General features: G+C 45.7%; 2 protein-coding genes across 2 annotated transcripts in view; one reads left to right on the top strand and one right to left on the bottom strand.

Moving 5' to 3' along the window:
* STK32A (serine/threonine kinase 32A) overlaps window positions 1-1,951 on the top strand; it is a 57,478-nt gene extending 55,527 nt beyond the window's left edge. Inside the window, exons 10-11 of the mRNA XM_077824655.1 lie at window positions 565-629; window positions 1,858-1,951. Of these exons, the coding sequence (XP_077680781.1) occupies window positions 565-629; window positions 1,858-1,951 (159 nt within the window). The remainder of the gene's footprint in view (window positions 1-564; window positions 630-1,857) is intronic.
* Window positions 1,952-9,003: 7,052 nt separating this feature from the next.
* The window catches only part of DPYSL3 (dihydropyrimidinase like 3), a 69,923-nt gene continuing 51,848 nt past the window's right edge, over window positions 9,004-27,078 (bottom strand). The window contains exons 7-14 of the mRNA XM_077823808.1: window positions 22,777-22,845; window positions 18,145-18,265; window positions 15,811-15,967; window positions 13,129-13,270; window positions 11,665-11,835; window positions 10,956-11,135; window positions 10,000-10,162; window positions 9,004-9,440 (exon numbers count right to left, since the gene is read on the bottom strand). Coding sequence (XP_077679934.1) covers window positions 9,352-9,440; window positions 10,000-10,162; window positions 10,956-11,135; window positions 11,665-11,835; window positions 13,129-13,270; window positions 15,811-15,967; window positions 18,145-18,265; window positions 22,777-22,845 — 1,092 coding nt within the window. The 3' untranslated portion in view covers window positions 9,004-9,351. The remainder of the gene's footprint in view (window positions 9,441-9,999; window positions 10,163-10,955; window positions 11,136-11,664; window positions 11,836-13,128; window positions 13,271-15,810; window positions 15,968-18,144; window positions 18,266-22,776; window positions 22,846-27,078) is intronic.

Raw genomic sequence — 27,078 nt, forward strand, 5'->3', positions numbered from 1 at the left:
GAAATAGTTATTCCCAACTTCCTGCCCAAAGCAGTTGTGTGAACCGCATCAGCAAAACCAATCATGCACCTTATTTCCCTTCCCTAAAAGTGTGTGGGAGGTATTTCAGGAATGGATGGAGGAATCCCTCTATACATTCTGCAAGGCACTTTGGGTTCATCACAGCATTAACTGAAGCAATTTACACTTAACTTGCTTCTTTCATATTTGCCTAGCACGAGTGAGAAGAGCCAGCCTGCACAATAATTCTCTAGTTGTAATACCCTGCATCCACATTGGTGCTGCTCTCACTCGTGTGTGGTGCTAAGACTTCTGGGCTCACATCCCATGCTTTGTACAGCTACGGTAAACTGAACTCTTCTATGACTCCTTTCTCAAAATTGGAGACCTTCTGTGATGGAATAAGTGCTATTGAATATAATACGTTACCCTGATTGCCATTCTTCAACCTGTAGGGGCAAACCCATTTATGCCTAATGGATGGGAACACCTCAGATACTGTCCTGTGTCAGTTGTGAACTCTAACTGTCCTCTCCTCTGCTTTTCCCTATTTCAACATGGAAGGGCTGCCGTCTTCAGAAGCACCTGGAGTCACTGCAAAGGGACTTCATTGTTTTCAACAGAGAAAAGTAAGTAGTAACATAGGAGAAGTGGACCACTCTGGCAGGTTTTTCAGTGTGTTAGTAAGACCTTTGACAGGACTAACTCTCCATCTGCTCAAACCGCTATAGGGTTCTATTATATTTTTAAAAAAACAGTTGAAATAGCAATGGAGAGAAGCAGATGTTAGTGAATGTTATTTAATCCAGGATCTGAAGGGGAACGGAGTGGCATTTTTACTCATGAGATAAAGAGTAAAGCCCACAGTACTGAAAACTGGAACCCATACTGCCTTAAATTCCAAATGAATTTGGATAAAATATTGTCAGAGATTGCATGGGATGTTCCCTGATGTTTTCAATGGAATTTATTCTGCATCCATGTATGTTGAATCATATAAACATCTCCAAATAGGGGACAAGGCTGAGGAGGCGATAACCAGTAAATCAATAAAAGAAAACCAAATACCCGGAAGTGTGCTTCAGCTTCATAAACCCCGGAGTGGGGACTGCCTCCCTGTTCTATGCATTAGCCATAGAACACAGCAGGACCAGTTCTACCACATCTAACCAAATCTCTGCCATTACAAATAACCCCTCATCATCTGCTACAGAGCTGAATCTCGAGCCTAGTTAGTATATCTTAAATGAATGAGAAGTGAAGTTGGAATAAATTCCCTTGAAATGCACTGAACATTAGATGAAATTAACATACCAATCCTATGATATTTCATGCAAATTCATATGGATTTAAGAGTACATGCCTGTAACACTTGCTCATACAAGTAGAACCCATGGAAATCAGAGTCTACTCCTGTAAGTAAGTATTGTTCATGTGAGCAGGGATTGCTGGAGTGGGCCCAAAGTTTGTAATGATCCCCCTGAAGTAGAGCCTCCTTTTGGGGGGATGAAAAGAGCACTCACTCTGAAATGGCCAGACTCGGCCCACCCAGGACCAGGGAAGAGAATATGGTAGGTGTACTCAGAAAATGGGTGGGGAAGAGTGCTGATAAGGGTGTGCTCAAGACAAGGGCTCAGGAGGCATGGCTGTTGCACTGTGCTAGCAGAAATAATGTAGCTAGCCGAAATGCTGTAGCACTCACTTAGAGGAGAAATCGGCTGAAATCAAGCTTGTGTATGGGTTAAGAATTGACCGGTAAAATACACACTGAGCTGGCGGTGAAACAGTCATAGGCTGCTGCCTCATGCTGGCTTTCTCCCTGGGGTTTTGACTCTTCATTTCTTTTCTTTTTTTAAGGATGAGGAGACACCACAATGAAATCCAAGAGAATATAACACTGGCACAAACCAAAGACCCGGAAGAAGAAGACAACCAGAACAACAACCTTTGAGCTCACTTAGCCTCTGCCCTGGTGTGTTCCCCAAGGGTTCACTGCACACCTACACATGTTCACGGAGCTTGGTGAATAGAATTACCCACTGATAAAAGGACAATGCACATACCCCAGCACAGGGCGTCTAAGCCAGAAATGTGTGCACCTTTCTTTTCCTCCTTCCACCTTAAGTCAGGTGGATACAGGGGGCCAGGGAGAGGTCTTTAGTACTGCCCCTGCAAATAGCCTGCCAAAATAAACAAGAGTCAGATCCTCCTCTTCTGCCAGAGATGGTTACAGGAATTTGAGCACAAGAAGATGTGGTCTCTTTTTCAGAAGAGACCCTGAGTGCAGGAAGGAGGAGCTTATCCTTGTGGGGCAGGATGCCTGCTGGCACAACATTTAGGTATTGAGTGCCTAGTGTAAATCTGGGCGAGGGATCAGTTGATTGCCAGTGGGAAGCAACAGAAGGGTATTTAATGCATAATTAGGTCTGTCACATAGACTCAATATTAGAGATGAGCCGGCAGCAGAATCAGAGACCCAAACTCTTTGGAAGTTTGGATTTTGACATGAGCCTCATAGCTTAGACTCATCTCTAATTGTTAGAGGCAGAAGGGGCTGCTCTCAACTGCCGGGCTTGTATTTAATCTGCAGCATACAGAAGACAGGACCTTTGGTTCCAGCAGGGTCTCTTTCTAATATTTCTTTAGTCTGTGGTAGGGAAATGATCTAGTTCCTCAATATGGGGAAAAGGCAAAAATGGTTTCTTATGTTTCTATTTTGCTGTCGCTGATGAAATTCCCTAGCTTCCCTGACTTTATGCTATTGGGCAGGGCTGGCTCAGCAATGGCTAAGAACATATGAACAATGGGGACTGGGATGGAGCCTACTAATTTGGGTCAGAAAAGGAAGAGGTAGCAGTTCTCTATTGCTGGATAACACGCTAGGGTGGATGCTTCACTAGCAGATAAAGTTCACCACTGGCATAAGCAGATGCAACTCCATTGAATCCAATGGGATTGTGGCCCCCTTTGGTCCCCTTACACCAGAGGTAAATTTGGTTATGCATCTTTAAGTGTGATAGAACATCAACTTTGTAGTCTCAATTTCCCTTTCGCTAAGGTGTTAGACGTGAACATTATGGACCAAATTCAACCCTGGTCTAAGCAGCCACAATACCCAATGGTAACTGCACCATTTTACACCAAGGCTGAAATTGGCCAAAGCACCTGGTTTATAGTCATGCTGTGATTGACACTATCTTTTTAAAGCATTAGGGCCCTGAGTTCTCACCTTCTTGTTTTGCTTGTCTTACTCTCACTGTGTGTTAAACTGTCTCCCATCTGCCCAAAGCCGTTCTTTGTATCCCCCTGTGACTTCCTTTCTCTCCCTGTCTGAATCTGGTCAAGTAGAGGTCTGAATAAAAACAAGATATGAGACTTCTTCCCAGACAATCAAAAGCCAGTGTAGTTTCTGAGGTCACTTGCATTGCAAGCCAAAGTGTGAGTTTCCACTGTTCTGAGCCAACTGGAAATCTCCTTGACTTTTATTTTAAATGTGTTTTTCCCCTTCGCGAAGCTGTTTTAAAAATCCTTCGCAGAACAGCATCTGCACACTGCAACCTGGAAGGAGGCTTTGGTTCCATTCTCTGATGCATTCAGAAAACTTAAGAAAAGAGCCATCCTTGCTTTACATATTTAGACCACCTCGGGCAGGATGGATGCCTTCTCACAGATGCAAATGATTTATTAGTATTATGAGTAAGCCATATTCTCTTGATTAAACAGTGGCTGTGTGGTTTGGTTTTGGAGGATGTAGTTTATCCTTACACATTAGCAAGCAGCTGCCTCAAGGAGTGCTCAGAATGGCCTGTCTCCAGACCCTGTGAGCATGCTTGAGGCTGAGTTGAGGTAGCTGTCATCAGAGTGAGCAAATAGAAAATAAAGCCCTTGTCTCAGTCCTGCTGACTGAATCACTCCCATTCCTTTGCATGGCGCCCCAGGTCTCAGCACCAGGAGTGGCTGGTCCACTATTCCTTTTTAAAAATTGTTTAGGTCTCTTGAAATAAAATAGTCCCAGGTAGGTGGCAGTGATTCAGCTCTGCGGATCAGGAAAGGACTAGAAGCCAGTAGCTCACTCGGGCTGCAGCATGGCTGTAGGAATAGATTACTTTGTCAGATACCTTTCACCCACAGCTCTCCCATAGCAGCAACCAGTTGGGAGGCTGCTGAGCTCCAGGGAGTGTGATCAGTGTATGCAACATTAGAAGTAGCAGCAGTTATTGCACCAGTGCACAATCCCTTTCTGAAAATCTTGGACCCCGCCAGACCCAAACTCCAGATCTGAATGTCCCTGAACTGTGGGTGTGTTTGGAATCCGAATGCAGCGCTGTAGCCTACAATTAGTCCCCATCTTCATAAAGAGGAACTTTAGGGGGAGGAATGAATGATCTGAATGCTGAGGCTTGAGCACATCACTGCTTTTAGCAGACAGTCTCATAGCGGAAAGATCTAGTGAGAATGGCCCCATCCTCACAGTGGGGTGTTTTGAGTTTGCTTTATTTTCCCCTATTTCATAAATCTTCTATGCAGTAGCCCTGGCCCTCTTTCCTTCACAAGAAGTTGGATACCATTCAAGAAGAATAATCACCAAATGATTAAAAACAGGCAATGGTATGAATTGAAGTCAAATGAAGCTAGTAAGCATCTTCTGCCCTCTCAAATGGTCACCCAATGCTCTCTCAAAAGTGGTAATTCTCCAGATTCCCTACCACCTTCCCCATGGAATCAGCTTCAACATTGATCCAATGAAAGCAGGATGAAAAAGACCCCCAGGAAACCTAGAACATGATGGCTGGATGGCATCAACAGACACCTGTCCCTCACAGGCATCCTACCCCATAACATGCTCAGACACAGCATTGGGTTTTCAATCAAGTCCTTACTTTGACCCAGTTTGGATTGACTGATGGAATTACAGGGGGATCAAGTGACCACCCACCCACCACATTCAACCACACTATCGATTAAAAAGTCCTGGCTCCCAGGCCCTTGCTCTGACCAATCTCAGTATTAGTACTTACCTTAAAGTGCTGTACAAGCATTAAGTAATGAATCCTTACAACACCCCATCACAGAGGTCCTGACACCCTTTTACAGATAAGAAAACTGAAGCAGACAAACTATGACTTACAGCGGGCCTTTTGCTTACAGGAACTGGACACGGCTTCAGGAGCTCCAGATTCTATTCCTGGCTCTACCAAACTTCCAGTGTGACCTAGCCCAAACTGCTTCATATCTCAGTGGATCAGTTTGTCATCTGTAAAACAGGGATACACCTACCTCAGAGGGGTGTGGTGAGGCTAAAATGTGCTCTTTGTGGTGTACTCAGATACTATGCTAATAGGTGTCCATATAAGTACCTAGTTGAAATGCCACAGGAAGACTGTTGGAGAGCTACGACGAGTATACCAAGCTACTTGTTTTATGTAGCACCCTGGTATTTCAAGCCTTGCTACAGACTTTATTAGCAAACACAGGTCAGCGTTTGTGCTTACCCCCACCCCCAGTGTTTTGTCAAATCTGTTTTTTTGACAATGGGAGACTCCTAACAGAGAACCTTCTAAATGCCCCATAGACTAGCACTCTAAGTACTTTTGGACAGAACAAGCATGCATTGATTCAGCCCGCAGCTGCCAAAAGCCCCACGTAACCTGAGTGATAGGAATAAATGTCTCTTTCAACCCAGATGCCCACTTTTCATCCCTGACAGTGGGATCAGCTTGAGTTTTGGTTCTCACACAATTGGTTGCATTCATCTTTCATCTACAGGTGTTAGCCCCAACCAGAGCTAATGCTATTACTGGTCACTGCTCTGGCACCAGAAAGGAGCTGCTTTGTTTTGCAATGGGCCACGCACATGGATGATGCTAAATAATTAAATCATAATCCCAGCGTTCCTGCTATCTCTGATGGGGTTTTATTTGAGTAAATTAGTCTGCCATGAATGATTTCTGCCTTCAGCACACAGTATCAGCTGTCTAGGTATTTTTACCACCTGTATCACAGCAGTATTTGAGCACCCTACCACATACCAACAAGAACTTTCCCTCACCCACTGATTCCAACACATGAAGTGGAAGGAGTTTTTTCCCCATTGTAATGGATTATAAAGGAAGCCTTTGGAAGCCTTTGACCTGTGGGTGTGTTTAACATTTCATGGCAACTTTGCTCGTGACCATTCCAAGTTCCACAGTCAGTGGCCCGATCCCAAGAAAGCGTTGTCCCCCTCATATTAGTTCCATTGTTTCTGCTGAGGGCAGGTCATCCTTTCAGAGGTAAGGGAGGATCTAAGTTCCTCGGGCCCCACACCAGTGGACTTTGTCCAGGATCAGGAAGGAGTGTGAAGGGGAGTCAACGTGGAGTCTGAAATACATGTAGATAGAGTAGGTGGATTGCTGAGGTCTTTCAGCCTTTTAGAACTACAGCTTCTACCCTCATTCTAGATGAGGCTCCTGGATTTTGAACTGAGAGGGTTGGGATCCATCTTGCCCATTTACACAGCCTAATCAGCTAGCTGACTCCCACTCCTCAAACTGGCCTGCAAGATTTCTGTTGACCACTGAAAAGACCAGCAGAAGGATCTGCAGACCGCGACCCTGAGGCACTGTACACCGTGTGTGGACGTTAACAAAACCAGGCAGCTCTCACGAGCTGAAAAATCTAATTGCAGATTGAATTAGTGTTGAAAGCTCACCCAACAAGTAATTTGATATAGCATCTAATTCAGTATAGGTGCAAGGGGCAGACAAGCACACGTTAAAGGTAAGTTGCCATTTCTTCAAGCCTGTGGATGCTGGCACATTCACAACTATCAGCCAAATGAAGGATTAAGACAACTTTTATACATGGTCTCCAAAAAGGACAACTGTGTGAACAGCTGCAGCGCCTCAAGGTGGATGAGAGAGATCATTTCACTGGGTGATTTGTCCATCCCTCTGGGCCATCCACCTTTTCCTTTTCTTCCAGAAGAGCCCAGTTTCTATTAGTACTAAGAAAATCTCAATGATATTTTTCTCTACACATCCTAAAAAAACAACACTAAATTCAACAAAAAAAACTCCAAACAAACCCCTGAAGGTTTTACATTTTGACTCAACACCTGAGCCACTTCAATAACTACTGTCCCTTACATAGTGGGGAGCTGAAAGTTTTACTATGTTGCCAACTTTCTCAATATCTTTTTTTAAAGACCCAGCTGTTGAAATCATATGAATACACAACACTGTCAGTTTTCATTTAAAATTAAATACAATTTCTAGCCCTTAGAGCTGTGGAGGAAAGCTTGAAACCATAAAGCAGGTGCCACCTAATGGTTCAGAAACCATAAAACAAACAAGAACCAATTTAAAAAAAATTAAGTCAATCTCAATTTTGGGGGGCCTGGCTCATGATTTTGGAATGCTTATGGTTGGAAATACTGCATTGCTCTTAATTCTCCCTCAACTCTATAATTAAGATGACAGAGTTTATTATGAGAGAGGAATGGAAACTGGAACTTTCATTGCCCCAAACAGTAGCAGCTAAGTTTTCAAAGTGAGTCCTTGATTTTGAAATGTCTCAGTTCTTGTTGCCCAGTGTGAATGATGGTAGCCAGGGCCTTCTTTTTAGAAGTGTTGTATATAACTCCCATTGATTCCAACTGGAGCCGTAGGGGCTCGTTTATCTGAAATATCAAGCCCACAATGTTTAAAGTTGAGCACTCAAAACCAAAGAACTCAAAGTCAGTGGTTATTTTTGAAAATTTGGGCCTAGAAATGTATCCAAGTTGAGTTGGTTCTTCTTTCTCCCGGCATTGGTAACTGCAGGGTTACCAAGTAGTGGGAGAGGTCTAACCTGCTGCTACTGACCCAGCTCTGCAGTGCGATGGTGGAGACAGGCTGGTAAACACCACAACATTTTAACTTAGTCCATTTTGAGTGTTTGCAACAGGTGTCAGCTTGGCAGCCCTGAAGGTAGAGATTGAAGTCCTCTGTTTATCCCTGGCTTGGGCAGTAGCAAGACAGGCTTCTCCCACATCTCACTGCCAAACCTGTTCTGGAGAGGCCATATCTCAACAAGACGGGATAGTTCAGTTTTCAAATCCATTTGGTTCCTGGCCTCTCTGAGACTGGCAAGAAATGTATCTCATTGTGGTATATTTAAAAAACTTGAAACGATCACTTTTCAGGGTCACTCTCCATTGGATTTCTCGCTCCCTTCCAAATACAGGAAAGCCGCTGAGGAGCTAAGTAACCTGCAGTTCTTCATTTCTGATATCCCAGCACCACCTTGTGGGGACAAGTTAGTATTAAAAATATAAAAAACAGAATCCACTCCCTAACATTCAGCAGGATCCAGGAGCTTCATGTGATCGTGACTGTTTGCTGAAGAGGGCGGAAGGAGGCACCACCATCTCTCAGGCTCCCTGTTGTGAAAGGGGAAGCATTAAGGTCACCTGCAATGAGCACCTTTAGTAGTGCATATAAATGTGTCTAACATGTCACGCAGGGTTCATGGCAAAGTCTTCAAAAGGAGACAGGAGCGTCAGTGCTGGGTCTTAAGAGAGTAAAGGGAGCAGGGAGAGGACCAAACAAGGATAAGGCTGTCTCAGGAGGCGCCAGAGTATTAGCAGGGACTTTTTCACGACTCCCTCACCTCCCAATCCCTATGCACCCCCCCTCCCCCGCATGGGAATCTGCAGCCAACAGAGTTTCCCCTTTTACGGCAGAGGAGAAAAAACAAACTGGTGCAGCAAGTTATTTGGAAGGAACAGTTGCTTTCTGTTTTTTAATAAAATGTACAAAGTAATAAAGTCTTACATGAGGCGATACAATAGAGCTGTTACAGAGATGACTCTGAGCTTCCCGAGGGGCCTCACAACACAAGACGGAGGCAACCATGTCTGACCAGCATTGAGTGGAAACAGATGAACATTGACACAACACACAGACCCACCTTGCCCCTATTCACCTCCCACGATCCCTCCCCACAACCCACCCTCCCCGCCCCCACACCGATTCCTTCTGAATAACCTGCCTAGCTAGTTCGTTCATGTCACTGTCATCCCAGCTTTCTCTGCCCCCTCCTTACAATGCAGCATCACACAAGCACTCAACACGTATATTACAGACTCTTAACTTAGTGACCTGTCAGATTTGCATGCATGTAAAAATGAAAGAAAAAAATTAAGGCTATGCATAAACAGAAACCAAAGCAATATTTTTAAAGCTAGGTAGCAAATAGCGTTTGTGAAACATAAGGCTTGAGGCTTATTGATTCTTCAGCTCTTAACGGTTTTTAATTGCTTTTCCTTCTTAAATACCAATGTACCATTTTCCCCCTTGAATATTGGTGTTTCCTTCGCTGCTTAGGTGCTTAACTCAGGGAGGTTATATTGGAGCGGCCTCCAGGGGGCGCTACAATGCGCTTGCTGGCTGAACGAACACCTTCGTCGACCTGGGTACCTGAAATTAGGACATGACCACAAACAAAGGGAGGGGAGAAAGGGAAATTAGACAGTTGTGGCTCACAGGCCAACCAGTCAGGAGGTCTGTGGTCTCTGAGAAGGTCCCTACACGCCTCACTGGGGGCAGATTGTTCTTAAGAGACCTACCCTGCTGCTTCTTCACTTCCCTGTTCCTCCTTTCAGTCCAATAGTACCTCAGTGCCCTCAGGCAGCCAGCAGCTGCAAAGACCTCCCTGTGGAGCCTCCCCACTGGAGCTGCGCTGTCAGGAGTGAGGGACTAGGAGGCAGTAGCAGGTCTCTGGCATTTAATCCCCTTTTAAGTCTGCACGGGAAAAGGGGCTCGGGCAAGCTCCAGCCATCCCCCATCTAGAGGCCCCTCCGTGCAGCAAGCCCCACAGACTGGCAGGGTCAGCTCTCCCCAAGTCATCACCACAACTGTTTGTATGAAATCTAACCCCAGTCCCACCCTGTGCCCAGCCCTCTGGGACCTGGTACCACTGGGTTCTTCAGTCCATGAGTACGCAGCACTTTGCTGCGCAGAGGCGGCTCCCACTCACCTGACAGGCTGAATCCAGACTGATGGAGATTCCTGACGGGAGGCGTCTGCCGGGTAGGGGATCCCCTGGTGGAGCCTGCAGGGGTTCCGCCTTTAGGCGTGGCTGTCAAATCGAACACGGGCCCATCATACATGCCTCTGGGCACGGCATGCATCTCGGCCATCTGTTGTGAGAGAGAGGGCAGGGGAAGCAATGACGCTGCTTCTCTTAGTTACTGAGAGCACTGGCACTGGGAAACCGGGATTCCCTGAACAGCACAGGAAGCCCCTCGATCTTCCACAGCCCTCATCTGATTCAAGGCCACCATGCCTACTGCTGAGGTCTGCAGTGCTCTCCCCCACCTCACAGGGCTTGCCGTGCACCAGACCTCCCCAGCACAGATGCCCACATTCCTGCTCCCTCACACTTCCTGTGTGACCTTGGGCAAATCCCTTAGCCTCTCCATGCCTCAGTTCCCACCTGTAAAAGAGCCCTAGGTCCAGTGCAACAGGCAAATCCTTCACTGTGGATTACTGCCCCCCTTGATGGGGAGAAAGGTGTTTGCCCACTCCCCAGCCTCGTAGCCTTCACTTTCTTCAGTTGCCTCCAGACTGGCCTTCCCACCATGTACAGCAACTTACAAGCTGCTGTGCAAACAGCCCAACATGCTACCTCTGCTGGTTGCATATACCAAACATGCAAGTCTACACCCTTCAATGAGGCACCAGGGCCCAGCTCCTCCCCCATTGATTTCTGATTTGAAATACACTAACCGGGCAGCACTCAAGGGGCACAGTGACCAAAGCAGGAGAGTCCACTACTGGGGAAGAGGGCGACTCAGGCATGCAGCCTCATTGGCGGTACCATTTCAACGATGGGAGTACAGCACGTGCACACACTATGCCCCTAAGGAAGTTGCAGTGTTTTCCCACACCTACGGGACTCATTCTCCTAGCCGGGTCTCCTCAACGCCTTACCTTCCTCCTGGCTTTAATGCGCTTGTAGACATAGTCTGCAAAAGGACTGCAGGGAATGAAGCGCCCAGCTCCCTGTGTCACATGAAGGTTGCCATCCTCCAGCATGATCTTCCCCTGGCATATGACAACCAGCGGAGCCCCACGCAACTCCATTCCTTCAAAGATGTTGTATTCAGCTGCCTGAAGCACACAGGGAAGGGCAACAGGAGCATGAAGCCAGGCATTCTGCACCAGAGCCTGGCCAATTGAGATGATGTCCAGACTCTGTCACTAACCAATATTCACACTGTGTACGGCCAGAGACTGGAAAAGCCAGGGGTGTGAACAAGGACTGTGGCTAAGGACTAGAGCTCCAAATTGGCATCTTCCCGTGCTATTCAGGTGAGCATAGAGGTGCACCAGTAGAGCCCTGTGGTGAGCCCAGGCCTGGAATACTAACTAGGGGAGTTACAGGTCAGGACAGAGGGGTGTTCGATGCTGTATTCAGGCTCAGAACTAGAAGAGCAAGAGGTGCTGCCACTCAGCATTCAGGAGAAGCATGCTCATCTCCTAGAGCCAGGGGCTGAGTGGTCTAACTCTGCAATCCAGGACCGAGTTACTGTCTTACATCCAAGTCTCCTACCTGGCAGTAACAGAGCAGATAACCTTATCATGCTGGCCAGTTACGCCAACCACCTCCCAACACTCCCCAGGCCAGCAGCTGACTTACCGACTGGTGGCTTTTGGCTGAGACAATCTTCACTGCATCAGGATCCCATATGACCAGGTCACTGTCCGACCCCACCGCTATTCTCCCTTTCCGTGGATACATGTTGAAGATCTTGGCAGCATTGGTGCTCGTCACTGCCACGAACTGGTTTTCGTCCATCTTCCCTGTGGCCTGTTCAGATATAAAATGGGCGGGTCCTCAATCTAACTGCATTCATAGCTCCACAGTTCAGTGGGATCATGGGGAGGGAGAGGATGGTATCCAGGGAAACAGTATGCCCCTTGTGTGAACTGTGAGATCAGAAATTTAACGAGTCCAGACTAAAATGTCCACCTCCCTCTAAAGCTGGTAGGATCGACTAAAGGTCAGCCGCTGAAGCCGAAGGGGAAAAACCACTCACTGGAATTTGTTTAGAAAGGAATATCCCTGCATTAAAAATTACCTGGCTTTTGAAAACTGATATAAGGGGAACAAACAAGCTAGGTGAAACCTGGAGTCTAGCAAGCCTTGGGTATATTTCCCTTACACAGATAACAGTAATACCCAGCTCTTATACAGAGCTTTTTATCAGACACTCTCAAAGCCCTTTACAAAGGAGGTCAGTAGCATTATCTCCATTTTACAGATGGGGAAACTGAGGTACAGTGCCTTGCCCAAAGTCAGCCAGCAGTCCACTGACCAAGACAGGACTAGAACCCAGCTCTCCTTGATCCCAGTCCAGTGCTCTATCCATTAGGTCACACTACCTCTCAGCACCGCTGCATAGTTCACAGGTCCTGGCTCCTCACCCTCAATAGGGTGCAGTGGGAGCAAAAGACATATCTGTCTTCAAGACTAAGCTTGACAAGTTTATGGAGGGGATGGTATGATGGGATAGCCTAATTTTGGCAATTAATTGATCTTTGACTACTAGCAGTAAATATGCCCAATGGACTGTGATGGGATGTTAGATGGGGTGGGATCTGAGTTACTACAGAGAATTCTTTCCTGGGTGTCTGGCTGGTAAGTCTTGCCCACATGCTCAGGGTTTAGCGGATCGCTATATTTGGGGTCAGGAAGGAATTTTCCTCCAGGGCAGATTGGCAGAGGCCCTGAGGGTTTTCTGCCTTCTTCTGCAGCGTGGGGCCCGGGTCACTTGCTGGAGGATTCTCTTGAAGTCTTTAAGCCATGATTTGAGGACTTCAATAGCTCAGACATAGGTTAGGGGTTTGTTACAGGAGTGGGTGGGAGAGATACTGTGGCCTGCGTTGTGCAGGAGGTCAGACTAGACGATCATAATGGTCCCTTCTGATCGTAAAGTCTATGAATGTGCTCCACTCCCCCCACAATTCGCTCTCTCATTCCTGCCTCCTTGGCTTATGCAAACCTGTCATTGAGAAAGATGTCACCATGCTCAGGACCATGCCCCCCTCCTCTAGGGGGCCTGGATGAATTACCCTCCCCTGACCCCAATCCATTTCTTACCACTGCCTTGTCCCAGATGACGGACATCCGCTCCTCGATGCCATTGGTCCCTTCTGGGATTGCTGTGAAGTTGTCCTTCCCAATTGCTTTCTGTGCGGTGCTGAATGTGCAGTGAGCACTCCCCGAAAGCTGCAGGTCGCCACTGGTCGAGTGGGGACAAAAGGGTTAATGTAAGATGTTTTGTTGGCCTCAGGCACTATGTGCTCCAGTGTAAATGGAGAAGAGGGTTAGGGGTGACCTCTATGCATGGGAAGACCCTGATTTTGTCTGTTTCCTTTCCCCAAGTCCTGTATCTATGGCCTTTCTACTTTGGGGATATCCCTGTATTTTCCTATGTAGCCACAGCCAAAGCCACTCAATGGACCAGCCTTTGGTGCAGTGCAGAGTCTTGTGGCCCGAGCACACCCGCTGCAGAGGGTGGAAGCCACACTGGGTGGCTTGTAACAGACAGGATGGAAAACTGAGCTCAGACATTGCAATTAACCCAAAATGTGGCCAGGACACTGAGGTTAGTAGCCCAGCCCATGGGGAAAGTGCCATGGGATCTTTAATATCCACAAGTGGCCAGGAGCTTAGTTTTATGGTACATCTGAAAGAGCCAACCCTGAAAGATGCTCACCCCCTTAGTGGATCATCAGCACTATACTGGGGCACAGACCTCACTGGAAGAGTCAAGTCTGACTGCCTGCCGAAAACAGCCTCATCCTAGGCCTTACCCCCTTGTCTCTGGCGTCTCGGGCAGCAGGCACAAAAGCGCCCTCCTCTTGGACATGCCAAGATTATCTCCATTCTTGTAAATGTGCCGTATCGCTGCACATGTGACATCTCCAGCAAAAGTAACCAAGCCAGGAGGCTTGCTTCAAGCCCATTTCATCTCAGCTGTTCACAGAAGCGTCATTATTATTAGATTCCATGTCCCTAAGCCTGTTTAAAAAGCACCCCCAAAGAGCTTGCAGGGAATGAGCTGCGTGCTCTAGTCTGGTATATTTATGTGTAAAGACACCAGAGGGCAGCAGCAAGCACCTCCAGTGACTGAACCAGCAACTGCATATAGTTCTCTGGAAACTTCCTGTCTGCTGGGTATTCAGGGAGTGGAGAGGGTGCAGGATAATAATGAAGTCATCCTAGTGGGGTGGGGGACAAGGTGGAAGGAAACAATCCTCAAAGCCATGTCTAATGATAAGGAGGAAAAGTACAGGGATTGCTGGGTTTCCAGATGGACTGGCCGTGAATCTGAAAAGCACAGAGACACAAATACGCTGAGCCTTGTGCCCTTGGTCTGGGCCTAGGAACCTCAGTTCTAATCCACTGATAATCTCTATCTCCCCTTCACAATTTCTGCCATATGTCTGACCTACTGCCCACACAGAAACCCAACCAGACGACAAAACATGCTTCCTAATTGCCACCAGCTTTGTACCAGGAGAAGAAAACAAGCCAAAGAGCCCAGCTGGGATGGGAGCGGAGATTCCTTTCATCTCTGGTTGAAGAATCCTACAGAAGAATATAAGGGGCTGCACACAGAGGAAATCAGTGCAGTTTGGGACAGGCACATGTGGGTCCCAAGGCTCTTCATACAGTTCTCCTTTTGGTCAGAGGCAGGTAAATGCAGTGCTCTTGTGAAGGGAGCGGTTGATAAGTCTATACAATGGGCTCTGCACACTTTTCCACAACCCACTCAGCAAATGCACCTTAAATCTTGATCTGCAGCTATTTCATTTCTGGGACCTCAACGCAGCTCTGCCAGTGCACCTCAGTGCTGACCTTGGGCACATGCTGCTAACCCAGTCTTGGAGCTGCCCAGGCATCACGAAGTAGCCACTTCCACTCCTGAACTGCAGCAGCACCCCATTATTTCAGACATGCCCCTCCATACAATGCTAGCAATGCAACTCAATCCTGGCCTGCAGTCTCCTGTTAACCCAGTTTTGTGCCAATACACAACTCTATCTACACACCTCATTCCTGTTCTGCAGCCCTGCTTATCCAGTCCAAGGTTTTTCTTCAGTTAACACAGGAATCAATACCATTGCTTTGAATGGTAAATATCCTCCACTGGCTAACAAGGACCAGCCACCATGTATATCGTTAAATATACAAACACTGGGGTAAAGCCTTTAACTTCCTACATGATGGACAGATCTGGGTAGCAAATGCCCAGTGTCCGTGTGCACTGTGTGTTGTAGCAGCAGCAGTCACTCCAAGTTGATAATTTTGGCACCATCCTTCATGTAAAGTGTTCTTTTCAACGGGGCCCATGTGAAAACAAGGGGACTCGGATTGTTATTATTTGCTCAGTATTTTCAACATGGCAGAACAGGAGTTGGAGAATCAGTTCATTCTGCATCCTACAAAGCCTCTCCCTTTTACTTTTAGAACTGTTAATCCCCTGGATCCAGATACCCCAGAACTTTGGGGCATTTCGAATATCAACCCCAGTTTTGCAACTTACAACTCAACAAATAGTCCAGTGCTTCCACTCTTCCTGCTGTGCCTCGCTGCTGAGTCCACAGCCCCCTCAGTCACTGGCCCATTCAGAGTCAAGGTCCCCCTAAACAACCCCAGACCCACAGCAGTCTCAGGTTCCTGGGATGGAACTTCACTGGCACAGCCCCAGCAATTTCTTCAGTGCAATTCTTGTGGGGAAAAGGGAGAGGTTTTCTCCCACTGCAAATCACGCACCTGGCCAGTAAGGAGTTGATGTAGTCGGGGGTTGTTGGGTCTGGACTCAAAGGTGGAGAGGTCACAAATGCAGCAGCCTTGGCCCAATTCTTGCTCCAATAGTGTGTCCCATCTGTGCCAAGACTGGCTGTGATAGGCTCACCAAACACCACATTCCCTGTAGAGAAGAGAAGAGGATTATGAAATTGGACCTTTAATGGACAGATCACTTGGTTCATCTATTTTGATTTAGGATATTGGCCTGTGTGGATCAGACTGGGTGTGACCCCAAGTGGGAATGTACGGGGGCAGGGAGAGCAAGCAGTATCTAGTCTTTGCCTGTGGCACAGGTGCCAGGCATGATCCTGGTCCTGCCACTCAAGGACCTGGGGTCTCAAGTTGCTGGGGTGAAACCCCTGTGGGGTCAGTGACAGGAAAGGAAAGAACTTTGGGGACAGGCGATGCCGGGAACACCCACTGAGACAGCAGAAATCACGCTACTCAGGTTTATTGAGTCCCAACTTCGTCTGCGTATTTTCAGCTCTTTGGTACAGAGGCCGCATTTTCCCTTCATTTGTACTCAACACACTGGCGCCACTCAGCGACCAACAGCATAAGTGTAGGAATCCTGTTAGCTGGATGCATACCCTTTGTGCCTGTTGCCTTCATATCTAGCCCCAAGAACAACAGCCACACAGCTACCAGAGTGATTGGCACCCTAGAAATACCTGACAGGAGTCAGGAATCCCAGTGGACGGCAGCAGGGTGCTCTATCCAGAACAGATCTTTCAATGCAAGCTTCCAACCTGAGTCAGGTACACACAGTGCAGCTTGACACACCAGGCGAAGGGTCAGACCTCTCAGGGTCTGTTCAGTTTCATCTGCCTCATGTTCTCTCTCCCCCACTCCTCCCTCTCTGCACATTTCAGACAGGTAAATATTTACCAAACACCATCAAAGTTCTGGCCACCTCTGCACTCCACAGATCCAGTTTCGTCACACTGATAACAAGCCGGAGTGGGGGCAGCCAAAGTTTTCTTCTCTTCCCAACCTCTCTAGACCTGTGTAAAGGCCCCAGACAGCTCAGACACATGGAGATCTGCCTGCTAGTGTGAGGGGCTGGCTCAAGCGAGCCAAGCTTTTCAAGTGTGTGTGTGTCTGTGACTCTCTCTCTACTCCCTGTCAAAGGCAGTGCTGAGGAAGGTGAGATATGGGTGCCAAACTTGGACAGACAAAAGGACAATGGATACAGATATTGTATTTAGCATCTCTAGGGAAGGAGTTTTCCTCCAGGGCAGATTGGAAGAGGCCCTGGAGGTTTTTCGCCTTCCTCTGTAGCATGGGGCACAGGTCACTTGCTGGAGGATTCTCTGCTCCTTGAAGTCTTTAAACCACGATTTGAGGACTTCAATAGCTCAGACATAGGTGAGAGGTTTTTCACAGGAGTGGGTGGGTGAGATTCTGTGGCCTGTGTTGTGCAGGAGGTCAGACTAGAGGATCATAATGGTCCCTTCTGACCTTAGTATCTATGAATCTATGAAAACAAGGGAATGGTGAGATTACTAATGCACGTGTGTGTATACCCCTCTGTGGGGTGGGGGAGTCACCTCTATCTGCCAGGAGCATCCAGCCTGCCAGACGGGGCTCCCCACACATCTAAAAGGCCTGATACCTGAATACAGACACCCACTGAAAGCGCCAGCACATCAAAAGGCAGCCAGGGGATATTTTTAGCAACGCAAATCACTTGCACATGGACGATACGCCTCTGCTTGGCAGAGAGAGCATTTTATGGTCGGAGATAAACTCTGGTATTTAAACCAAACCTTCCAGCCCTGATGTGCTAGCAGCTGGCACGCAACCAGAGTCAGCTCCAGCTGGGCCTGGTACAGAGGGGCATGCATCAAACTAGCCCCATATTAGCCAGAAAAACGCGCAAGCCAGAGATTCATCCCATGATGGATTTCAAGTTCTGAGTCAAACTTGGTCTCTCACTCATATGCACACTCTAGAGCAGCAGCTGGCCAGCTAAGTGCACAGAGACCATGGTGAGGGGCCCAGTTCAAGACCATGGGCAGGCTGGATGTAAGTAAGCAGGGATGCAGTCGATTTTTTTCTACCCCAATTGTTTCCTGCTAAACCCAGTTTCACGCAAGGGGCAAGAGGACTCCAGGATACCCCACTTAACAAAAGTCATGAAAAACCTCACAGTGGCTGGGTGACACTTGGGGAAGCAGGAGGCATTAATTTAAATTAGCTCAAGGGTTGTGTCTCCTTGCTAGCAACAAACATAGGCCCTCTGCAGAAGGTGTTCCAGCTACACACACTCGGGGCAAGGAGGGTGCAGCCACTCACCTTTCTTCCTGGCTTGCGAGATGAGGTCAGCAGCACTCTTGCTCATCACTTTCGTCACATACAGAGGGCAGTTGGTCTGGCTAGCAATGGTGATGGCGCGGAAGACGGCTTCTGCCTCCAGCTGAAACATAGCAGCGACACAAAGGTTGCAAACAACACATAGGGAGGAGTTGTTACCAACCACCCCACGATGTGGTGAATCCCACCATGCTGTGTCATTTCACTGGTCACGGGTGCCCTCTCTCTTAACCTCACCATAAGATCACCCTCTCCCATCAGGTTTCAACAGGAAATTCCAAGGTCTCCATATAATGGGGACAAGTGCCTATGAAGATGTCCAATTCTGTCTCATTGTTTCCTTGTGCTCCCTGGCTGGTCACTCTGTATCCACCTTCTATCTCTTATCTCATACTCAGAATGTAAGATCTTTGGGACAGTGATTGTCTTTTTGTTCTGTGTTTGTACCGCACCTAACACAATGGGGCCCTGGTCCACAATGTGCTCCTACTACCACAGTGCAAATGATAAACAACAAGACGATCAGAATGAGATCATCTGAGGCTGAAGTCTTGTAAAAAAAGCTTGATAGATCTGAGTGCTACAGAATCAGATGCCCAGCCCTGAGTCACAAACCCCAGCTTGCGTTTAATCTAGATCCAGATATTTTGCTGCTCTCCATCCAAATTCACCAGCTTCTCAGCCCATCTAAGCTTTTAATATTTTCAAGCAGGCTTTTAATAATATTTTGCACTTATTATGGTATTTCTTATCCATATAGCTGAAAGAGATTCCTATAGGGAGTATGCATCATTATCCTCATTTTACAAAAGTGGAAACAGAAGCAGAGACCGGTTAGCTGACTTGCTCAAGGTCATAGAGCAAATCAGCAGCAGGATCGTGATTCCTGGCTTCCAGTCCAGTTCCCTCTCCACAGGGCTGAGTTGCTACCACAGGCTTCATCATGCATTTATTTTAATATTAAAGCTTGGTTGTCTGTGTGGGCAATTCGCAGCTGGTTATTTTGCAGGTAGTTCTGCTCCTGTCTGAGTCTGTTTGTGCTGTTACTCTGCTATTGGCTACTTCAGCCTCCAAGATTATCAGCCCTGGACTTTTATATCTTGTTTGCTGTTGTAACGGTGAATTTTCAGTATTTCAGCATGAGGGATATCTTTAAAGAATTACATCATCCCCCTTTCAGCCCGACTTCATTCCAAAAAGCCTTCCAAGATCTTGGTCAACAGTTTGGCTTAAGGCTTCAGTATTAAAAAAAAAAAAAAATTATGGAAAAGAAAAAGAAACCCCAAACCTTAAAAAGGCAAGGGTACCAATAAGCATATAATACAAATTCCCCTGGGGAACTAGAGGCTGCCTTCTGCAGACAGCACTTCTTGCTGAATCACCCATTTATGCAAACCTGATTTCTCCCACAACTGGAAAACTGAGCAATGCACACAAACCCATTACGCTATTGTCCTTATGGTTACTGGATTCAACAAAAATGTTTCATATGGGTGGTAAAATGGTCCTTGGGGGCATAGAATGAAAAATGTGAGGAAGAAAATGTTATACAGTATACAAACTTCTAAGTGTGTGTAAGTCCTTATGCAGAGATGGGTCAACCTCAGCCATTACAAAATATTCTTACCCACCGGATATTGCAAACCACTGGGATGACATTTTGGAGCAGTTCACTGTGTAGTATCAAATGATCACTGACATGACACCCTTACATTTCAACCCTCTTCCCCTCACTGGTGATTATGGTGAACATTCCACACACACAGCTTGTCGCACTCTAGATTGACCTTTCAAACTGCAATGACACAGGACAAGCAACAACAAGCTCCAAGGAGTCCCCTGGTTAACTATTCCTAGGAGCAATGGTTCCAGAACAGTAGGATGCCTTCACAAACCACAGCCACAAACAATGGGTCTAGAGCACTTTAAGTGGGTATTATGGGTCAGGCGGCAAGGGATATTTGTTCCGAGAACCCTTGTGTCTATTTTTATTTCCAGCCTAACAAATGCTTACTAGCTTGTCATGAGGTTGTACTTCTGCATGTAACATGTTTGCACATGCTAAATGGAGCTCTAAGAGCAGAGATACCTGAAACCCTGTCACAGAGGAGCTGTGCTTGCAAACAAGTATAACTTGGTCTGTGTATATATTTTCTAGGTACACAATCAGCTTCATCACCTACTCCCTCTTCCCCTCCATCTTGCAAAATGATACTAAGAGTGCTACTTCTGCTCCTATATCATCTGGCTATAAGATCAGATGTGTCCTGAACATCCATTTGCTTATGCTAACCTCAGCCAAATACTCAACCCTTTCCCAGTGGGTCTGGATGCATGAACTATTTCTGAGTATTGGTTCCCATGATGAAGGCAGCAAGGGAAAGACCTTGAGAACTAAACCTTCAAAGCAGCGAGGAGAGGAATATTTAGCTTCATGAGTCCCATTTAGGTCAAGGGGAGCCATGCAGTTAAACCCCGGCACAACAGATACTCATTGGTATTGGGGGCTTTTTAAATGACTTACTTAGTTCTAACTGTATCCCTCATTCTCCAGATTTTTGCAGGGTTCTATAGCGTTAACCACCCCACTCAATTCCTAAAAGCCACAAAGTGGCACATCTGTAATATGGCTGCAAACTTTAAGGACCAGACGGGCTATGCTGAGTGAGTTCAGGCCACACGTGCCATCTGGACTCATGGTGAGGAGACCATGTTGGTGGTTGGTGTGTAATCCCAGCAGACAGCTCTGTGACAGAAAGGATGAGATTGTCTGTGTGGCTCTGTGTCACTGAAACAGCGGAGGCACCTGAGAGACACAGATCACGTGGACATTGGAGAGTATGCAGCCTGGGCTTCCAAACTTTGTGGATTTGGGGGGTGGAAATAGAAAGCATAGGAAGTGTACAACAATATGATTTTCAGCTGATAGTGGCAGTTAGGTCACAGGGAATAGAAGAGAACTTCCTCCAAACAACTGGGAGACACGTTAGCATTTAGAATTCTGTGGCCAACCTTTCCCTCCCATTTAAGGTGTAATTATAGTAATTAAAGCGATGATGTACAATGGCAGCTCATTACTCAACATCTCTGCTCCCTGCAGGGATCCAAATCTCATGTGAAAAGGGAGTTTTCACTCGTTAGAGCTGCACACCCTATACAGCTGTGCTGGGGTTACTTGTAGCCGGGGGATTCATTACTGCGTCATGCAGCCCTCCAATTTCCATTCACTCTATGTTCTGACTGGGGAATCTTTGTGCCTGGCAAGGATGGAGGAGGCAGGAAGACCCCAACTGACTTTCAGGTCCCAGGCTGAATTTGATGAGCCAGCAATTTGTTCTGTGTTTGTATAATGCCGAGCACAATGGGGTCATCGTTCAGGACTAGGGCTCTTAGGCCCTACCACAGGACAAACAGTAAATAATAATTAAATAGAAAAAAAGTATGAGTGTGTATTTGCTGAACCAATGAGATCTGGAGCCAGCTGGAGGGAATATGGAGCCTTCCAGTGCTATTTTTAGTCATATTTCCAGCCAATCACCCTTCAGGAACAAAACATTCCACAGCCCTTAACCAGCCTTGGACAATGAAAGCCACAACATTTGCCTTCTGATAACAAAGAACCAGATCCCCAGATGGTGTACATCAGCCTGGCTCCACTGAAGTCAATGCAACCATGTCAATTTTCACCAGCTGAGGATCTGTTCCAGTGTAGTTAACATTGGGCCTTTTTTCTGGGGAGACATTTTAATGTCCCACATCTCAAAGTGAATAAACTATACATTATATAAACCTCGTCGGTATACCATTAATTTAAGCAGATTTATTTTATTTCTGATCGTAAGTCTGAAGTACAAATCTTCTCATCTACTCCCCTCTCCTCCCTGTGACTGCAGCAGATTTCAGTTATATTTTCTCTCGCTTGCTTCCATGTGTTGTAGAAAGTTAAAAACAGTTCTGAGCACACCGCTACCGCAATCTGACATTTATAAAATAATCTAAAATTAGACTGAGCTCAGAATAATGGGCAAATAAAAAGAGTAGACATAATCCAGTTAAATGTCTTGACAGTGATTCACAATTGGGAAATCCCCCATTCCGACCACCAGAGGCTTTGTGTGTCTCATTTTAACACATTCTAGACCTTAAGTAGAGATTAGATGAGGGAGAAGCTGGAGGTACAGTCTGCACTATTTTCCTTTACAATATGAATGCACTTTGAGGTCAATGGATGATGCCCTTTTTTAAAGGTACTCTCATTTTCAGTGCACTGATTCTCTGATCTCAGGCTTCTTTCACCACTGGAATCACCTATCAAATGTGAATGCATCAGAAGTAGCACTAACTGCAGCCTGACAGCACTGATTTTCTATGGCTACTGTATTTCAGGAAGACCCATGGACTCCTGTCAATGCTAGGAAACTGAATCATTATTGAACATGCTTTATCACCAAAGGCCCCTTCCCTGAACGGATGAGGAGTATGGTTGAACTGCCAGTATAGATAAAATAGAACTGTTAGACACCAGTATGTTAAGTATGGCTGAAACTCGCGAGGAAAGAGCCTCAGTGTAACAAGAATGGTGCACTGTTTATCTTTTTTTCTTTTGTCATTTACCTCCTCTGGTCTACTCAGCACATGGCCCTCTGGGCCAGTTATTCCCATCTCCAGCATCCTGGTTTGTTCCTAGAAGAATTAAAAGACATGGGGAAGTTCAGAGACTGAATTTGATCCGCCAGTTATGTCAAAAAACAAATGCCACCTTACTCAGCATTTCGTAAGGATTTCGATTATCAAATAGCACAGCAGATCTCTGTGGATTTGCTGCAAGTGGTTCACAAGACTACCAAGACACACAGAGAATACAATGGGGAAGATACGTAAATACATAGGTTGAGAGTAAAATAATCTTCCTTTGGAAGTGATAATTCAGAATAAACAGGTCTGAAATAATTGTAGAACAGGTGAAAAACAACAAATACAATTCAGGGGAAGACATGTGTCTAATTTTCTCTGCCTTTGCTATTCCCACAAACATCCAAGCACTACTGAGGAAGAGATCAAGAAAATTAAAAGAAATCCATTTTGGGCCAAATTCTCTTCTCAGTCACACCCATGCAGCTCCATTAACATCAATAGAGTTCACTGGCGTCAATGAGAGCAGAATCTGGCTCTATATGAGAATGTTTTAAAATGTGTGATTGCTTCTCCCACCCCCCCCATCAGCAACACATTTTACTGCTATAATGAGGGACCACAACCACATACAGTACAATCAGACAGGTATGTACATGAACTTAATGGTATGCCTGATCCTTGGCATTCAGAAATTGTTCAGCTCAGTGGAAGATCAATCCTATCTGACATCCTTATCAGTGTGCTATCATCAGCCCACAAGGGGCTTGCAATCCGTTACATGGGGGATACCGAGCTTGGGACTTGAGCACCAATCTGTCAGACACCCTCAAAAATTGACCATGTCATGAATGAGTCTGTTACTGCAATGTGCACATCTGTTGCATTTTGAAATATTATCCTGTAAATGTCTTTCAGCTTTTAAGCTCTTTGGGGCACGGATTGTCCTAATTTTTGTGTCTCTCAGAGCACTGAGCATGCTGTTGGCACTACAAAATAAAAAATCACATCTAGATGAATAGTGAAGGTGGGCTTCCAGCAGCGACAGTTAATATCTGTATAACACTTGAAGAGGTAAATTGCCATATATATAATTGCCACACATTTTCGCCTCCTACACCTACCTTCTCAGCCACAACACAAAGAGCTGACAAAATAATGACTCAACAATGTTCCTTTCATTTCTCAATCTTCACCAACAACAAGGAACATACTCCACATCCCCGTTTCAGTTTCCACTGCTTGGTGCATCCCCCTTACTCTGCTCTATGTACCCCCTCTCCTCTCTCTTATGTGGATCAAACTCATACGAAACACGGGTGACCTTAGGATAGTAAAGAGAAAACAATTCATGACCCGGAATAGAGGGGTTGGGGAAAGTCCCCTAACCTTCCTCCTAGGAACAGAAGCAGGATCATTGACCAGCATCCTCACTTGTACAGCCTAATCTAATCCCATTCTGGATCAGTCACCAGTTTCTGACATTTTGTATCAATTAGTTTGGAAGGCAGAAGTAATTTTCAAGGCTGCACAGCACCAGTAAACCTTGCACACAGCTCTGGAGCTTTTGGTGGTTAGGGTGGGACTGAAGTAGCAAGAACTCCTAGTCAACACTGATTCTTCGATCTCTCCATTTTCGTAGGAAAACAGACATTGACTAACTTTGGGGATCTTTAAATCTGTGAAGAGAAATTGATTCTTGCAGTCTGCAGGGTACTTCGGAGCTTAGTTTAGAGACTTTCCTCCTAATCCACCCCCTCCAAAGAAAGGGGAAAGAAAAAACTGAGGATGTGCTACTGAGTAAAATTGAGCAAATTTGTCCCTGGTTCTTCAAAATCACAGAGGTACTATTCTCTGTATCCACGACACAAACTACAAGGCACTGTAATAGTTCAATCCATCCATTTAAAATAAAACAGTATTTTCCCCATTCTATACCCCCTCAAATCCCATGAATCCAGCTCCATAAGCTGATTGCTTCCTTGTATTGGGCAGAAATTCCCCCTTCCCCTTTGGCTCTGGTATTTTGCACACCATATTATAACATAACTGGTCTTGCGCATTGTGAGGGTCTTTTCCTTTTGCTGCAGCTTTTCAGCATTGGCTGCTGTTAGAGTGAACATACTGGACTCAATGGACTGTTCTGTTCCATTAGGATAATTTCTGATTCACTGCGTATCCATTTCTCTAACAGTGAACGGAAATGTCTTCTACTGACTCCTGGGTTTAGCAAGGAAGATAAATTAGTCTTGTTTCCACATAAGAGTGACATGCACAGGGTACTGTGTACCTTTATTTCTGCTCTTCAACCCAAGAGAAGTCAATATAAAACACGAGAAGCTCATCCAGTTGGAAAATATTAATCTTTTCCCGATAGGGGTTAGCTTTTCTATTGCTGGCCACAGCATGTCTGGAAAAACCAAACAACCTCCATCCAACACTCTAGCACAAAGGAGTCTATAGAGAGGAAAGCAGCTTCCATATAGGAAGAGCCCAGGTAGAAGCCATTTTCCCAGACATGTTTGGTTCCAATGAAGCAGACATACAATCTAAAAGCGGCAGACTCCGGGAAACATGACCAGCAAATTCCCTTCTCAGTGCCGTTCGGCTTTCTTCCTCAGGAGCAAAAGGTACCAAAGCATTTCTGAGAAACTGTCTCACTTCCTCTAATGAGAGGAGGAGGCAGACTATAGTCCAGGGTATCAAATTACACAGAGCAAATGAATAAATTCTCTGCAGCATTAGCCCCAGTACTGCTGAAAATGAAGCTAGGGACTCTGCATCATCCACCACCAGGGTGACAGGCTGGTACCCACTGATAACAAAACTTCAGAGGTAACACTATTTGGAGAACCTTCATGTTACGATACTACTAAGCTTCCTGGGCCTAAATCTGAAGATACGTTTGGAGGCATGGGAGGAATAACATCAGTTAGTCTCTAAGGTGCCACAAATACTCCTTTTCTTTTATCAGTTTCCAAAGTGCATGAGAATAAAAAGTAAAAAAACCCCACAAAAGTACAAAATTGGCTGGTGCCATGGTGTCTTATCAGGAATCACACTGTAATCGGATAGGAATTGCTGTATCAAACCATTAGTCCATTCCTCCTACAGTGACCAACACATACCGTTTCAAGAGAAGATAAAACCCTCCATAATGCACACTGCCAATTGGGCAATTCTATACAGGGGGAACACCCACCCCTTCCCCATAGTACAAGATTTCATTATCCCGCCTATCAGTACCTTAATTTACATAGTTGCAAAAGTTTTTAACAGTCAAATAATTAACCAGTCCTCTTTTTAAACCCAGCTTGTAAGATGTTTTTAAACCCAATTTGGTAAACTCCCCTGACTGCAACTCTACATTGCATAAGGAAGCAATTCCTTTAGCTAGTTTTAAAAAGACTGCCCACTAATTTCAACAAGTATTCCAGTCAATGTTTCACCAAAAAGAATTTTTATTCCGAGCATGAAATGCTGCAAAAAATTTTCATAAAAGGGCATTGACAGGCCAAAATTAAAAACAAAACAAAACCCATTTAAAAATAAACAAACAAAAACTTCATCTATTCTAGAAGTTATTGCTTCAGATTAAGTGAAAGAACAATGCAAAATCTCACTTTTCACTGTTTAATTTCATTCAGTTTGAAGAACAAAAATTGATTAGTTAGTTTGTAGGGCTGGACTGCCAACACTGCAGAGAAATGGCTATTTGTTAAGAAAATTATTACCAGGGGAATTTTCATGGAAACACTCTCATTGTTCTTCAGTTTTATAGTACAATGATGGATGGATTTTTTTGATTTTTTTTTTTAAACAAAGCCTAAATGTTCAGCTGTGTCTGAAATGGCAGTCTCCCTTAAGTAATATATATATATTCTAGACAGTAATCTTTTTGGGTCATTTAGTATGTATTTGTACAGTTCCTAGCACAATGGGGCCCTAACTTGGCTGGTCTCTAGGAACCAGATTTACGAAGGCATTTAGGAACCCTAAACACTCAAATAGGTATCCAGTGAGATTGACTTCAATGGGAGTTAGGCACCTAACCTGCTTAGGCACTTATGCAAATCCAACAAGGCATCTCTCTGCATCTTTAGATGCCTAAATACTTCTGAAAATCTGGCGCTAGGTGCCATCACAGTATAAAATATTAAATAATAATAATATATTAAGAACATAACATAAGAATGGCCCTACTGGGTCTGACCAAGGGTCCATCTAGCCCAGTACCCTGTCTTCTGACAGTGGCCAGTGCCAGGTGCCCCAGAGGGAATGAAC

The sequence above is a fragment of the Eretmochelys imbricata genome, chromosome 8 (genome assembly GCF_965152235.1).
Source record: "Eretmochelys imbricata isolate rEreImb1 chromosome 8, rEreImb1.hap1, whole genome shotgun sequence".
NCBI classification, from domain to species: Eukaryota; Metazoa; Chordata; order Testudines; family Cheloniidae; genus Eretmochelys; species Eretmochelys imbricata.